General features: G+C 40.9%; 2 protein-coding genes across 5 annotated transcripts in view; both read left to right on the top strand.

Moving 5' to 3' along the window:
- The window catches only part of aldh3a2a (aldehyde dehydrogenase 3 family, member A2a), a 31854-nt gene extending 23802 nt beyond the window's left edge, over positions 1-8052 (top strand). For all 3 annotated transcript variants that reach the window (XM_031872453.1, XM_031872454.1, XM_031872455.1), the window contains 5 exons: positions 274-391; positions 478-619; positions 702-868; positions 969-1068; positions 5028-8052. In XM_031872453.1, coding sequence (XP_031728313.1) covers positions 274-391; positions 478-619; positions 702-868; positions 969-1068; positions 5028-5341 — 841 coding nt within the window. In that variant the 3' untranslated portion in view covers positions 5342-8052. The remainder of the gene's footprint in view (positions 1-273; positions 392-477; positions 620-701; positions 869-968; positions 1069-5027) is intronic.
- A 525-nt stretch (positions 8053-8577) lies between these two features.
- On the top strand, positions 8578-11276 carry LOC116397218 (zona pellucida sperm-binding protein 3-like). Of its 2 annotated transcripts, none has more exons than XM_031872459.1 (2): positions 8578-10879; positions 10975-11055. In XM_031872459.1, the coding sequence occupies exons 1-2, from the start codon at positions 10422-10424 to the stop codon at positions 10976-10978; spliced, it is 462 nt and encodes a 153-aa protein (XP_031728319.1). In that variant the 5' UTR covers positions 8578-10421; the 3' UTR covers positions 10979-11055. The 2 variants fall into 2 exon arrangements, with proteins under 2 accessions (XP_031728319.1, XP_031728318.1); XM_031872458.1 differs by having other exon boundaries at positions 10084-10898; positions 10975-11276.
- The last annotated feature ends 4054 nt before the right edge of the window (positions 11277-15330 follow it).

The following is a 15330-nucleotide window of genomic DNA, read 5'->3' as shown; positions in this document are numbered from 1 at the left end:
TGGTTTGGAAAAGGGTTGAAAACAATGCAAATGTATTCATATTTGTGGTTTAAGAGGACGTAACATACACACCACTGGAATTGTCCTTAAGCTTTGGATGGATTAGCGAGCTGTACGCTAGTAACGGCTCTATTCTTTTTACACTGCTACATATGCCTGGATGTGACTTCCTCAAAGCCATAAAACACTGTCGCATGCATTGATCATTAGGTAAAGTGTAAATGAAAGTGATCAACATTGACAATGTGTTCCTCCATACCCGTTTGTGTGCAGTCGTATAACTTGGGGAAAGTTTGTCAACTGCGGTCAGACGTGCATCGCTCCAGACTTCATCCTGTGTGAACCCTGCATCCAGGGTCGAGTGGTGGATGCCATCCGACAAACTCTACTGGTACCATCCTTTAGACCCGTCTACGCTAACATCTAAATCAAAATGAAACTGCACAGTTTTTCAAAAAACCTTCTGATTCATCGCAGGAATTCTATGGCGCTGATCCCAAATGCTCGCCAGACTACTGCCGAATCATCAACCAGCGTCATTTCATCAGAGTCATGGGTCTGATGGAGGGTTACACCCCTGTGGTGGGTGGACAGAGTGATGCCTCACAGCGTTACATTGGTAGGAAGATACAGCGAGGTAATGGCTAAGTCGTGCTGAAATCAATATTTCCGTTTAATGAACATTGTTCATGTACATGCAGCCCCAACCGTGCTAAAGGACGTGCCCCCTCACTCCAGGATGATGCAGGAGGAGATCTTCGGCCCCTTGCTGCCTATAGTGGCTGTGAGCGACATGGACGATGCCATCCGCTTCATCAACGAGAGAGAGAAACCTCTGGCACTCTACATCTTCTGCTCTGATAAGAAGGTGAGAGGAAACCAAACTGCAGGCGTGAGGAGATTTAAAGCAGGTTTGAATGTTTAATGTTCTTTATGTTTCTCCTTTCTTCTGCTGCTGTCTCTGAAAGGCAACAAAAAGGATGATTGAGGAGACCTCAAGTGGAGGAGTGACGGTCAATGACGTCATGATGCACTACACACTCAGCTCACTCCCATTTGGTGGTGTCGGTAAGACTGCCTCAAAGTGCATTGTTGTCTGTATGTTTAGTTAGGGGGACTTCATCACGAGGGCAGTGCATGGCTGGATTAACTTGTTAGGGGGGCCCATAGGCTGCATAGATGGATGATGCCTCTCCACTGCCTCCCACTGTACAGAATTGAAGCCAAAATATCCCGGGATACGGGAGCCGCCATCTTGCGCGTTTGACGTTATTTGCAGCCCGTGTCTGCCCGGTAGTGATTTGGTGGCTGAAGGTGCACTATCACTATATCGCTCAGCCCCTATTTCCCCTTTAGTACTCTTAGCTGAAGAGACCAAACAGATGCACTCCAGTTCAAAACAAGGTGAAATTAAAGAAACACTGTTTAACATTTAGGGGGATGAATGATATTCATAACTATGTTTTTACCCATGTATAATTACTTGAAACTAAGAATCTGTGTTTTTCTGTTACCTTAGATTAGAAAAAGCCATTTATATCTACATAGGGAGCGGGTCCTCTTCCATAGAGTTGGCCATCTTGCACCGCCATGTTTCTACAGCAGCACAGAATGGACAAACAGAACACTGGCTCTATAGCGAGAGATTTTTGCGTTTTGACATTACTTAAGGTAGGGATGGGTCCCGAAACTCAGTATTAAATGGGCAGCAGTGCTAAATTGTTACCGGAGTATTGATAAGCGGCAAGGTTACTGGTGTTTTTGTGTAATTTATTATCATGCAGCGTGAGTCTCCTCTGCTCTCTGTGTCAGAGCTAAGCTCCTCCCACTACACAAACACATAGAAACAAACACACGGAACTAAGTCAGCAGACAGTGGAGACAGTGAGGGGTACTCAAGTTCACAATATCTAAGCTCCTTACTGTTGACTTGCAATAAATTCTCATGAATATTATTTATTTTATTGACATTTCAGATTTGTTTCCAGTTGGATATTAATGACTTTATATAGTTACTTTACTGTTGTAAACATCACTGTTTCTGCTCTAGAAACAATCAATTATATTTAAATTAGAAATAAATTCTAATCCTTTTCTGTATTTAAAATTATGTTTATGTTTTTAAAAGCAATTATTTATTCAAGACAAAGAACCAAGTATCACAAAGTATAATAATACTAATTATTATTATAATAAGTACTACTATTAGTAGTAATAAAATCCTAAAGATACCTATCCCTACCTGAAGGCCACCGTAGTTCTCGACATGGTTGGAAAGGGAGGGGTGAGCAGAGGGTTCTGCAACCTCACCACTAGAAGCCACTAGCGTGTTTTAGAACTATGGTGGCCTTCAGGTAATGTAACAATGCAACAGGCCTTAGGCCAGTTTGGTTTGTCCATTCTGGGCTGCTGTAGAAACATGGCGGTGCAACATGGCGGACTCCGGGGAAAAAGACCCGCTTCCTATGTAGATATGAAGGTAACAAAAACGATTCTTGATTTTATCTTTATTCTCACAAATAAAAACATAGTTATCGATATATTGTATTTCTGTCTAAAAAAATCTCCCTAAATCCTACACACAGGTCCATTATTTCATTTTCCAAGCAAAAATGCCGACCTCCTTGTTCTTCTCCAGTGTGAGGATTTCGCTCTTTTTTATCATTGCAATCTTTTGAGTTTTTGACTTTTGGTCAAACAAAACTAATTTGCCCAAGGCACCCTGTGCACTTAAAGCTGCCACTATGTTGCAGAAAAACCTCAAAACATGCCGATAGGTACACATCTACCGCTATGTCACCATCTTATAAAGTTATTATATCTATTATTCAGTGAAGTAAAGTCGTAGGCCTTAAAAACCAATCTATGAGCTACACTATAAAAGTGCACTCAGTAACGTGCAGATCTCCGCCAGGTGTGTCTGCAACAACCACAGCTGTGATGTTTGATTGAACGAATACAAATCTCAAATGTCTGACCCCCAACCAGACCGCGAGTGTATCAGAGGTGTTGTTTACTCTCCTGTAGATATGTTCTTATTTTAATCTATAGAAGCCGTCTGCAGCGGCTCTGTGCAGCTTAACTGTGTAACGCTTCAGTCCTGCTGGGTATTAACTTTCGTTAGCTGTTGGTTCTGTTAGCCAAACACACAGTAGGACTCTGTTGCAGCCACTGGCTGCTTGCAGCTAAATTCAGTTTGTCATTTGCTCTGAGATTAGCCGTGCACATCAAGAGAGGAACTACTACTTAATGCCCCTACAGCGTAAAACTGTAAATCACTGCAACCCCGAGAGGTCCTTGAGCATAGTCATAAACAACCCAAATATTAGGCTGATGCATCCAATAGATTGCGAAATGTACCGTGCACAGACTGATTTAGAGATGCACAGGCATGCACACACCCACACCAAGGGCATAGGTTTGGTTTCAACATTTGTAGGGCCACATATTAAGCAATGGGGTCTGGGGGTCCTCAAACACATAATTCCTGCATTCTGGTGAATTATTTGCATCCATTTACGATGGAAAAGTCTGTATTTGTAAAGGAAAACATTATATTCAGGCACCAGGTGACACTTCAAATATATGAATATATAATGGAGCGTAATGCAGTAAGGCTCTCAAGCATTCTGTATTGCTTTCAAAAATGTACTCTCAGATCAACTTTTCTCATTCAATGTTATCTCTGCTGAGTCAAAACACCAGTTCTTTCTCTTCCCTCCTCTTTTTGTCTTTAACCTCTTTAGATGTGCATGTGGCACCTGTTCCTCAATTATAAATTAAATTCATTTGAATTAATTTATAAACCTCTGGAATTGAATTGCTCTTATGTGTTTCAACAAGATTTCTGTTCATGATTAAAACTTTCTTCACATTAAACATATCCCACATATCTGTCTTCTCTGGAAAGTCGGGAAATAGTTATTTTTAGAAAAGCTGTAATATTACGAGAATAAAGTCATATTTCCAGAAGAAAAAAATCGACCTACTCTGTAAAACTGATACAAACACTTGATAAGGCATAAATGTCACGACTGTGTGTCTTATTGTCCACACAAATGTGGACTTTGACAAAGTGCTGGCTAGATCCTCGATCATAAACATTCAAACCAGCAGTGTTATTTGTGCTGGTGTGCTTTAACTTGTAACGACACTTGTAAGCACCTTAATTGTAAAAGTTATAAAACAACTCAAATCTGTCTCACCATCACATTCCCGAGCATATAGGAGTTGTAGAAATATAACATCAAGTATCATATAAGAATGGCACAACAGAGCGGCAATAGTTTTAGATAATATCTTCTAATACTGTGCAAATATCAACAAGTCCGATTTTAGTTTTCATATAATTTTTGTGTGCAACATTGCTGCAGTGACCAAAGACATGTTGTCGGGCGCAACGGAGATGTCGCGGTGCGCCACATTCTCTGCCGTCTTTAGTCACCAGAAGTGCATTTCAGCGGTCAACAAGCGATTCTGCTCCTCGGTCTCTTTCTGCGTGTGCGATAGCAGATAATGCCAACTTTATATGCCAAGTTTGCGCAAATATTGGTAGGGACAATTCTGTCCTCCCAAAATATATGTAGGGACATGTGCATACCGTCCATACAATCTGATGCACATGTAGCACAGTGCCAGGTTTCAGGTCCAACAGTACATCTGGCAACACCATGTGTTATAAAGGAAAAAGCACCTGTCAGTACCATAGCATTGATGAGATATGTTGGACAAAGGAAGCTGGACCTGCTTTAGACTCCAAATGAAAACTCTGGTGTCAAGTTGGGTCACAAATCCACACTTAAAAGTAAAAAACTATGTCTGGAGTGAGTCTTTGAAATCTTTAGCCATTCTTCTCCCTTTGCTGTCGTCCCTCTGGTTGGGCCGGTAGATATGAGTGCACTAACACCCACATTACAGGACTTATGAATACCAGACAGTCTCACACAGTTACGCCATATAGTAGAACCTATAATTCAGTTTGTAAATTCAACAGACATGACTTCAGACTTGTCTGTGACCCCCTCCAGGTCAGAGTGGTATGGGCCACTACCATGGTAAACACACCTTTGACCAGCTGAGCCACCATAGGGCGTGCCTGGTCCGCTCTCTGCGGATGGAGAACGTCAACTTGGCCCGCTATCCTCCTCAGGACCGCCGGCGAGCACGTAGGGTGCAAATGGCCCTCCGGTCACCCATGATCGACATGTCCAAAAGGACGTTCGTCTGGGCCGTCACTGCCACCATTATCGGCTTTGGATTGTTCATCACCCTGCTCGTCATCCTGCTCATAGCGTCAGGCCTCAACTGTACCTGCTGGTACTGGAGAGGCTTCTATAACTAGAAACACTGAAACTTTCCTTTGTAAAATCTATCAAAAGAAGACTGAGTGACTGCTGCAACAATTTCCACGTAAACAACATATCTGAACACTTTGAATCCTGTTTTGTATTCAGATATTTGTGAGGTTATTGCTTTTAGCAGATGTAATGGTTAATAATGAATTAACTCAACTATGAAATGATAACTCAAATAATCATAAACCCGTGAATTTGGGAGAAAAAGTGAAGGGGAGTGATGGCTTGATTAGTTTAACATTAGATTAAATTTGGGACGCCACCCCATTTTGAAAAGAACTTAAGATTTCAGAATTTGATGTCTCAATCTCAGGGTTGTAGAGTTCTTGGCATGGTGTACAGTGACTTATCATTTCATATAGATGCAAATCATCAAGTTCTTTGTGAAGGAAATACAATGTTTTTACAAACCAAAATACTAAACAGCAAATAAATGAGTACAATGACCAACGGTGAACCATGTATGAATTAAAAGGATTATATGTGACTGACATGTTCATCAATGAAATGTGATTTGTTTAACGTTTATCAATGAAAGTTAGTTCAAAAGATGAATGCACCATTTAGCAGTGGAGAGTTTAAGAACCAGGAAAGCTGAAGCAATTTCATATTATTCTAATATAAGGGAGATCCTAGTTTATTCATTTCTCAATTAGTCTAGCATCTTTGGGAGTTTAACTTATTACCTTGCATTACTTTATTGACCGACATCAAATTTATTAAGGCCTAACAGTTGTGATGGGCAGATGAATTAAACTTAATGGGGTGGCTGCAGCTTCTCTGTGGACATTTCGTCATTCTAGTTGCATAAGACTTGTAATATTTCATCTCTTGCTCTGATGGCAGTTGGTTTTGCTTTCCCTGGTATCTTCGGACATGGGCGAGTCCTTCAGCGGGACACTGAATAATCTTGTCACCCCATTTGTAGCCGTCTTTCTATCATCTTTGCCAGGCTTAACATTTACTTTCAGTAAATCATCAATAGAATTAATGTCAATAACATTATTAATTTGAATAACAGGGCACCACCCTGAGATCAGGGACGATAACCAAACTATAAATGATTGAATTAGGATTCAATCATGTCAATAGACAAAGTACTATTCCACATTCAGAGTAAACAGTGAAGGTTCAAATTCTAACACAGGCCACATATCACAATACACACAAAGTAATCACAGAGAGCTGCTCTTTAAAAGTATAGCATTTATTAAAGTCCAATAATAATGATGATCAAGTCAAATAATATCTAAAACTAACTACTACTATACAATTACGAGCCTATATCTAAAATCAACAATCTGTGGTGAGAGTGTGTGTGCGTGCGTGCGGGGAAGAAGTGTGAAACTACTCAGACACACTGGCAAACTCACATTCAGTAAGTCGCGATTCTGGTCTTTTAACTGTTAGTTCCCAACCTTACTCGTGGTGACTGATCTAACAGAACACTATTGCAGCAGTATGGAACACAATGTGTTCTTGTTGGTATTCTTTGTATCATGTCTTTACCTTTATACTGTTTGTGCTGTCTTTGTTTGACCTGCCAAGGGACTACAGATGCAAATTAGCTTAAAGCTACAATGTGATACGGAGCATCAAATGGTGACAATTATGTTTGAACTGTACATGGTCCCCTTTGAATAAATAATCATTTCTGCACAGCACTAACGGAACTCGGCTGTCCGTGAGCATACACGACACGTAACAATGCAGTAAACTTAAACACAAAACAAGGTAATAAACACACTGACCCAACTGCCCAGACATAAATTGGCATTTAGCTTACTGCAGAGGAGTGACAGAAAACTTGAAGTGCACTTAGAGTGCAGATCTCCTCGAGGGGCTTGTATTTCACAGTGAGTTTAACATAGCCAGGATATCTTCTGGTTGTCTGGCTTAAGTAACCTTACCAGCCTTGATCCAGCTAAATGGTCCTAAGAAGCTGGTTATCAAACACGGTAAATCAACCCAGGGTTACACAATCTGGCTGTGAGCAGGTTCACATAAGGGCTGGTGTCACCAGATGGTCAATCTTCCACATGTAGGTGGACTCATCCCCACCAGAGAAGAGTCCAATGAGGGCGGTGTCATCCGCAAACTTCAGGAGCTTGACTGACTGTTGTGTCAGGCTGGTGGGTCTAGCAGTATGTGAGATTAGCTGTGGACAGACAGACGCGCGCGCGCGCGCACACACACACACACACACACACAGCCAGCCTAATGTAACATTGTTGATGCTGTTGGACACACGGCAAAAAGGCAACAGGGATGGACCCAAATACAGAGAGACATGGGAAGCAGAAGGATGATAAACAGAAATTTTAATAAAGAAATCTCCAAACCAAAAACCTACCAGACTGGTGAGTACAAAAGTAGTAATTAAAAACCCAAGAAGCAAAATGTCACAAAACAGGTACATCAGCCATGTGCACAAGGGACTATTAACAGGAACAAAGGAGACCACCATCAAACAGCAGACAAAAGACAGGACTATAAATACACAGGAAACTAATCAGACAACAAGACACAGGTGGGCAGACACGAGGGCAGGCTGAAAGCTGATTGGTGGAAGAAACACAAGGGAACAGAACCAGGCTCACAAGACTAATACAACACAGGTGATCCACAGAAAAAAAGGAGAGAAAACCACAAAGATAGGAAGTCAAACAGACACAGGACACAAGAGGCAGGGAACTCCCAAATAAAACAGGAAACAAACTAAACCAAAACCAAGATGGGGACAATATATTTGCTGTAAAATAATGTGTTTGCATGGCATTGTGATTAACAGCTATATGTCAGGATACATACTACTGGAACAAAGAGTACATGGTTTGACTTACAAAGTGAAAAAGTGTGTCATAACACATTGCATTGCAGGTCATTCTATTCTAACACCTAAAAATCTTTACCTTAGAATGAGCTGTTAATACCTACATGGTCCTCTTCGTGGAGTCCGCCATTTTGGACCAACATGTAGGTCAGAACAGACAATCCAAAGTCTGGCTCCAGCAATTAAATTCAATTATATTTATTTTGTGTAGCCCAAAATCATAAATCACAAATTTGCAATCTGTACATCCTCTGTCCTGGGACCCTCATATCGCTACAGGAAAAACTCCCCCAAAAAAACTTTAACGGGGAGAAAAAATGTGAGCAAGAGCCTTTGTAATTTTATTTGTTACCTGAAGACCACTGTAGTTCTCCTACACGCTTGGATACCCCAGCACTAAATCCTACACACTGCCCCTTAAATGGTGAAATATGATACACAACATGTCATTGCAGTGCCGATGTGTTTCTGTCCAAGCAGTTGGTTCTCTACAGTATAAAAGAAGCATGCAGTGTGTGGCTACTAGATGGCAGCAGAGAACTAAAGAAGAGCAATATGGTGACTTTATGTTCCACATGTTAAAATGAGGGATTTTTCTATCAAGTTAAAAAAGAAATCTAAATATACAGTATATCCTCTCAGTCCTGAATTACACTGACCTTCACAGGTTAAGATGCAGAGTTGTATTATGTTTACAGTCAAAGACTAAAGTGTAGATCTTATTCTTACACACTGACTATATAAACTACGGCATCCTAAATAATCATGGCAAATATAATGTGCTGGTCCCATCCTAATTTGGGCAGCATGCAGTCAAGGCCTTTTAAGTGATTTAAGTTAGTGCCCCATTAGCCTTAAGGCGCTCCCTGTTCCTCTGAGATGCTCTGCTGAGCTCTAAACTGTCGACTTTATCACTTAATAGGTCTGGGGATATTGAGCTTGTGAGCCAGCAAAAGGAAACAGCTGCCATCTCAGCACCCTGATTCAGCTCTAAAGGTATCACTTCTGTTGTACAGTTGTAGTTCCTGGAGGCCTGAATAAATATCACATAACTGCAGTAGAGTCAGATTGTTGACCGGGCCTGGACATTAAATCAACTAGAGACACCAGTTCATGACTTCCACAGGAAAACAATCTATTGATAGTTTTTTTTATATTTGCAGCTCTACTTTTATTGGGGACTCTAAAGGTCCAATCAGTAAAGGTTTGTACTGCCTGGAACCACAACATGTCATGTGATAAATCAGTAAGGGTTTGATGATCAAAAGCTAACAAATAACAAATAAGCTAACAAGCAGACCACCAGTACTGCGCCACAATTCAACTCTGAGGGCTAAAGGGACTAGTTCTTGAGACCAAAACCATGTGACAAAACAGATCTGCAATGCCAGTAATTTGCATGGACACATATTACCTCAATTTCACTTGTTTCTGACTGGCTCTGCTCTAATTTACTCTGTGAATGACACGTTATTAGTATCAATTACAGGCCTCCTTAGCTCAAGGCAGATTGGCACTGTTCCTCTGAGTCCTTTTGACGATCCTACAGGTTTCTGAACACCAGGAAAAGGACACAGGTCACTGATCTACTTTCCGGGGTTGGAGACACTTCCATGTCCTGGAACCATCGGTTCAGCACTGTGCTGAAACTGTTGCAGAGAGGTTATGCAAACAATTTCACGCTGCAGTTGAGCAAATATATTCATAAAAATGAACTAACTGTAGATGTAAAAAACATAGTGAATAAATTAGTAAAATTATGGAAACGCTATTTCTCTTTTCACCTTCACATAATGTGTAATGTGTCACCCAGACGTTACCTTGTTCTTGGCTGCAATGACATTTCTCACAAATTTGGGATCTTTCATAAATCACACAATTAATTGATTAATTAAGAAAATGAAAATTGTTAATTGCAGCCCCATTTGATAAAATAATCTGATATTCCATTGTATATATAAAATCTTAATCTGTAACGTAACCATTAACTATTATTATAGTTACTCTTATTGAATAATGAAAGTACAATATTGTCCTTTTAAAATGTAATGGAGTAGAGGTACAAAGTATTGGTTACTGGTTAAATTGGTTACTCCTGTCTTTAATTAGTAAGGCCTGTGCAGCTTTGAGATCTACACATGTGCAAAGGGATCCATCTAACGAGTCAGAGGGAGGAGTCTCTGCCTTTTTATGCTTGCAGTGGCCATGCTTGAGAACATTCTGTGTTTGCAACAATGGGGTCCAGTCAGCTTGTTGTGTTTGGTTTTGTGCTTGCGTGTGTCAGCTTTAGTGATGCTCGAGTCCTCATTATGAGCCAGCCAAACTACTGGGGCATTAAGGATGAACCAGCAGCACAACCTGAGAGAGACCACTCCAGGGAGTCTACTCAACAAGCTGACATGCTCCAGGCAGAGCAGATCCAGCCAGCAGTCGAACCGCTGTCCTGGACATTTCCAGAAGATCCAGTGGATTCAGTAAGAGAGACCCCTGTCAATTATGTACTGCGGCAACCGGCGACGGCCAACCGTGTTGCTGTGAGGTGTGGGGAAAGCAGGATCCAGGTGGAAGTGAGCCAGGACTTGCTGGGCCTTGGCAAGCTGATAAACCCAGGGGATCTCACACTCGGTGGTTGCTCAGCCACTGAGATCGACAACTTGGCTCATGTGCTGGCCTTTGAGTATGAGCTGCACAGGTGTGGCAGCAGACGAGTGGTGAGGTTTTTATTCATATAATGCCTTGATATTAAACTTTCAGTCAAGGAATGTCAACTTGTTCTCTTTTCCTTAGGTGATCGAGAATACCTTAATTTATGCTTTTACACTGGTCCACAACCCCGAAGTGTCTGGCGGAAGTGGCATCACGAGGAGCCAGGGTGCTGTCATAGGAGTGGAGTGCCACTACCTGATGTGAATTGAAAGCTGTATCAGCCTGCAAAGACCCGCTTGAGTTTACTCTGTAGAAATGATTTTATGTAAAAGCAAACTATAATAAAAGTCTTTATGTCTCGGCACACTGGTTCTACCCTAATCTATGCCCTTTCTAAGATAACCAATGGCCGGTCTCAGTGCAGAAGCAACGGTACTTTTATGTCTTTTATTTACTTTTATTTTTTTTTTTAATGGTACTTTTATATCTCTTTTCTAGTCTTCCGAACACTCGCAGCACTTTAACACTACGTCCTCATTCATCCATTCACACACTGATGACCGGGGCTACCATGCAAGGTGCCACCTGCCCATCAGGACAATCTAACATTCATATCGGATTCACACACCATAGGCACGGCTACAGGAGTAATTTGGGATTAAGTGTCTTGCCCAAGCACACATGGACTAGTAGAGCCAGGGATCGAACTGCCGATCCTTTAAATTAAATTTGAACAAGCTGTCTAATTTTGGGGGAGCTAAGTGTTCTCTAGCCCCTTAGCCACCTGTGTGAGGAAGCATTTGCAACATGTCATCAAAGTAAAAGCTAGCCCTTCTAAAACCAATTCATACCGATTTATTCATGTTATCTTTTAAATCATTTTCTTCCTAATTTTGTGATTTCTTCAAAGCCAATACAAGTAACCCATGAGGCCTAGAAGCATTGACATTTTACTTTGAAAGGCAAAGCAGTGAATGCTTCCTCATTGTGTGCACAGTGTAGAAATGTGTTGCAAAACTGACTTTATTCAGACACTGGGGGTGAAGAGAAATAACTACCCACGTAGTTGATGCTGTTTGTCCTCTCCCATGTTTGACTTAAATGTAGGGTTGGCAGTTCTCTGAAAGTCAGTGCTGAACTTTACAGATGCTGGTGTAGCAGATGTTTCTGCAGCTCTTGATTGGAGGGTTATACTGTAGGAATATTCTTTTCCCCCCCCCCCCCTCAACATACACAACTGTGAGCATACGTGTGATGGTTTCTCTTTGGTAATCAGCAAGAGTGATGGTGAAACAAAATAAATGCTTTTCTCAGAAGTGGTTCTCAAAATTGATTGCGATAATCTTCCAAGAAGCCACTCAGTGTTGCTAATTGTGGAAGTGTGCCAACACAGGTGCTAATGTTGATGGTCAAAGGTTACAACTCTCAAAATGGTTGCCTAACCCACATTAGGGAGAACCTCGACAGAAGGTGAGACACATACATACAAAATGTTTGTGAGATTCTGGATTAGTATGTTCCAACAAATTTAATGAAAAGATACCTCTAAGTTAAAAAATTGCGTGTTTGGAGAAATTGCTTCATGATACAAATTGCAACTTGCATGCTGCACAAATTTGGTGCAACAAGCCCCTGGTTCACAGTGATTGGTCAGTCTTAGGCTTTCTTTCTGCAGGTATCAGAACCTTAATCTGTGTGTTTTAAAGCTACTGATATGGCAGTGGGCTGGTCATTACAAACTCTTTCCACATATTGTTTAAACCCACCGCTAGGTTTTAATTTTAAAGTGAAGATCTCAAACTTTCTTAAGACACAAAACATGTCATAAATAATTTTCACATTATTCCACTGATCTACAGGCGGTGGTAATACGCCAAGATATCCTGCAATGTGCCAACTTGCCTGAAACATAGCTGGGGTGGATGAGAGACTGCGGACAGAGCCGATTAAATTAGGTTTCGCTTTTGTTTACACGTTCATGCTTGTTAGACAGATGCATTGATAGAGCATTGTCTTTTTACTCGCAAATGTTTTATTACACTTACGGTAAACAGCGTATTTGTCATCAACTCAAGTAATCTTCAGTTCACCTGGTTCACTTCAGTGTCTCCACCTCTCTCTGCTCGCTGACTTCCCTCCGAGTGTCTGTGCTTGTGTGTTTTGTGTATAGTAGAGCTCAGCTCAGCCCTGACAGAGAGAGCAGAGGAGATGTATGTTGCAGTGTGATAATGAATTACACCAAAACATCAAAGATTAGAAAGATAGAAAGCACCAGTAACATTGGGGCTTATCAATACTCTGGTCTTTAATAATTTAGCACCAGGGCCCGTTTAACACAGGGTTTCAGTACCCATTCCTACCTTCAGCCATGTAAAAATGCAAAAAGATCTTGCTAGAGGCGGTGTGTGGTTCGTTAGACTGGAATTTGAGGGCCGGGTCCTTTGCAATCCAGTTTTACCTCCATCCTGTCCATTCTACCAGAAAGCTGACCGATATCCAAATCATGATGGTTTTGAATTTGCCTTACTAGGTTGGCCATCTCATCTGTGTGCTCTTTTGGTTTTCAGTTGGTCCAGGCGTTTTATTCTAGTAGAAAGCTGTCCACTCTCCAAATCAAGACTGTTTTGAACTTGCCTTACTTTGTTGTCCATCTCAGCTTTCACCTCCTCTTGATTTTCACTGATAAGTTGCTCAAGACATTCCACGTTGCAGTCCAACCATTTGCAGAGAGAGTTACGGACCTCATCGATTTGAGTGAGGCACGTTGTGGTTGTGACTTAAATTCACCATGGTGCAAACTGAGTTCCGCCAAGATAGCATTTATGTATTTGCTCTCTCTCTGTAAAGCGGTCTCCTTTATCGGTCATATTCAATATCAAAGGCAGACTGAGCACCTTTCTTTCACGCACTGCAAGTCTTGTGAGTCTGTGAGAAACATAAATTAAGTCAAAATGTACATTTTTGCTACTTTAGTCATCTCCCCTCTCAAGCTGCAGTCGGGACTGGAGCTTCCCCTCGAGCACTGTGTGCAAACCTAGAATACCTACTGAAATGCCAAAGGAACGAATGGCTTTGAGGTATCTTGCTTGGTCGGTAATGACAGAGGGGTAACTGAAGATGACACATACATAAATATTATTCACAACCTGGAAGTATTTATTCATCGAGCAACATAAAAGGTCATCTGCACAAAACATTGTTAGCGTACGTGAAATTGGAGATTTAAGTCTTTGTATAACTTTTATACTTTAACTTGTACTCTTTTGTAAAGCAGTTTGATCTTTATAAAGTGTTATATGAATACACTTTATCATTATATTTGATCAGATCTCGATCAGAATAGTTTCTTTTGTGAGGAAAACAAAGGATTCACTTTCGACTGTCTGACTGATGGCATACAATATTCCAAAATCTCCATAGCGGTCACGTTAAAGACCGTTTCAATGCAATTGACCCAAGCACAGCAAGCATTATTTACCAAAAGCATCTTTTTTTTCAGGAACAAGCTAAAAGAGAAGCTGACTGTCTGTAGCCTGTTTATCTTAGTTTGTTCTTGTAAACTTCTATGCTGGCTGAGACAAAACTGGAGGACAGAGGACTGGAGGAATGACTGATAATATCTGATGTTCTTTATTAACTTCACTCATGAATGTTGTTTATTTTATTGTCATTTTGTTTCCAGTGAGATATTACTGACTTCAGATTTTCTTCATTTTCAGGCTGGTTTTGTGGATTTCAAGCTTGTTGTGATTAAACGTTGTGTAACAGTGATACTCGTTATACGGACTGGTTGGAAGGAGCGTTAGCACTTTTATGTAACGCAAACTATTGAAGGTTAACTGAATGTATATACATGCTGCTCTTGCTTTTATTGTTATAGTGAATAAACCCTACCCGGCTTTACAGGACAGTGCTGTTCTTTAATTTTCTCGATCTTCTCAATCGCCAGGTACACTGTCATCTTTAGCTTCTGTATTTATCTTTTTAACCTTTTTTTGCTGCTGAATCAGTTTAACGTCCTGGACATATCCTTCAAATGCATATTAGAAAGAATCAGCCCAGGAGACGTGCTAACGTGCTGTGGTAAACTTACTTCCGGTTGCCAGCATCTGTTTTCTAGCTAATTTAACTACCAGTTAGTCGTGTGATATTCTTGACAACAGTGGCTAATTAACTGCTGTACTTTCATTGCTTAAGCACTCATAGACGGCTTGGATGTAGAAATTGTTGAAGTCAATTGGTGAAGGGTGATGGGAGAAAAACAGTCTAAATATATGTTAGGTTTTAAAGCTGTTGGATCACTAAATCCAGCAGCTGTTTACACGTCGTTCAGTTTTGTTAACGTTAGCTTGCGTACTTTAGCAAAGCAGTTAGCGATGGCTTTCCTCTCTCCTTCTCCCTCTTCTACTCTCTCTTGCTCGGTCTGTCACATGTTAAGCTATTCCTTCGCCTCCATAGTGATAATGGTACTTGTAATAAGTGTAGTTTATTTGCTGT

Source organism: Anarrhichthys ocellatus, unplaced genomic scaffold, assembly GCF_004355925.1.
Source record: "Anarrhichthys ocellatus isolate YVR2014 unplaced genomic scaffold, GSC_Weel_1.0 scaffold64, whole genome shotgun sequence".
NCBI lineage: Eukaryota > Metazoa > Chordata > Actinopteri > Perciformes > Anarhichadidae > Anarrhichthys > Anarrhichthys ocellatus.
The sequence above is the reverse complement of the archived record's forward strand: the minus strand, read 5'-3'. Positions and strand labels throughout refer to the sequence as shown.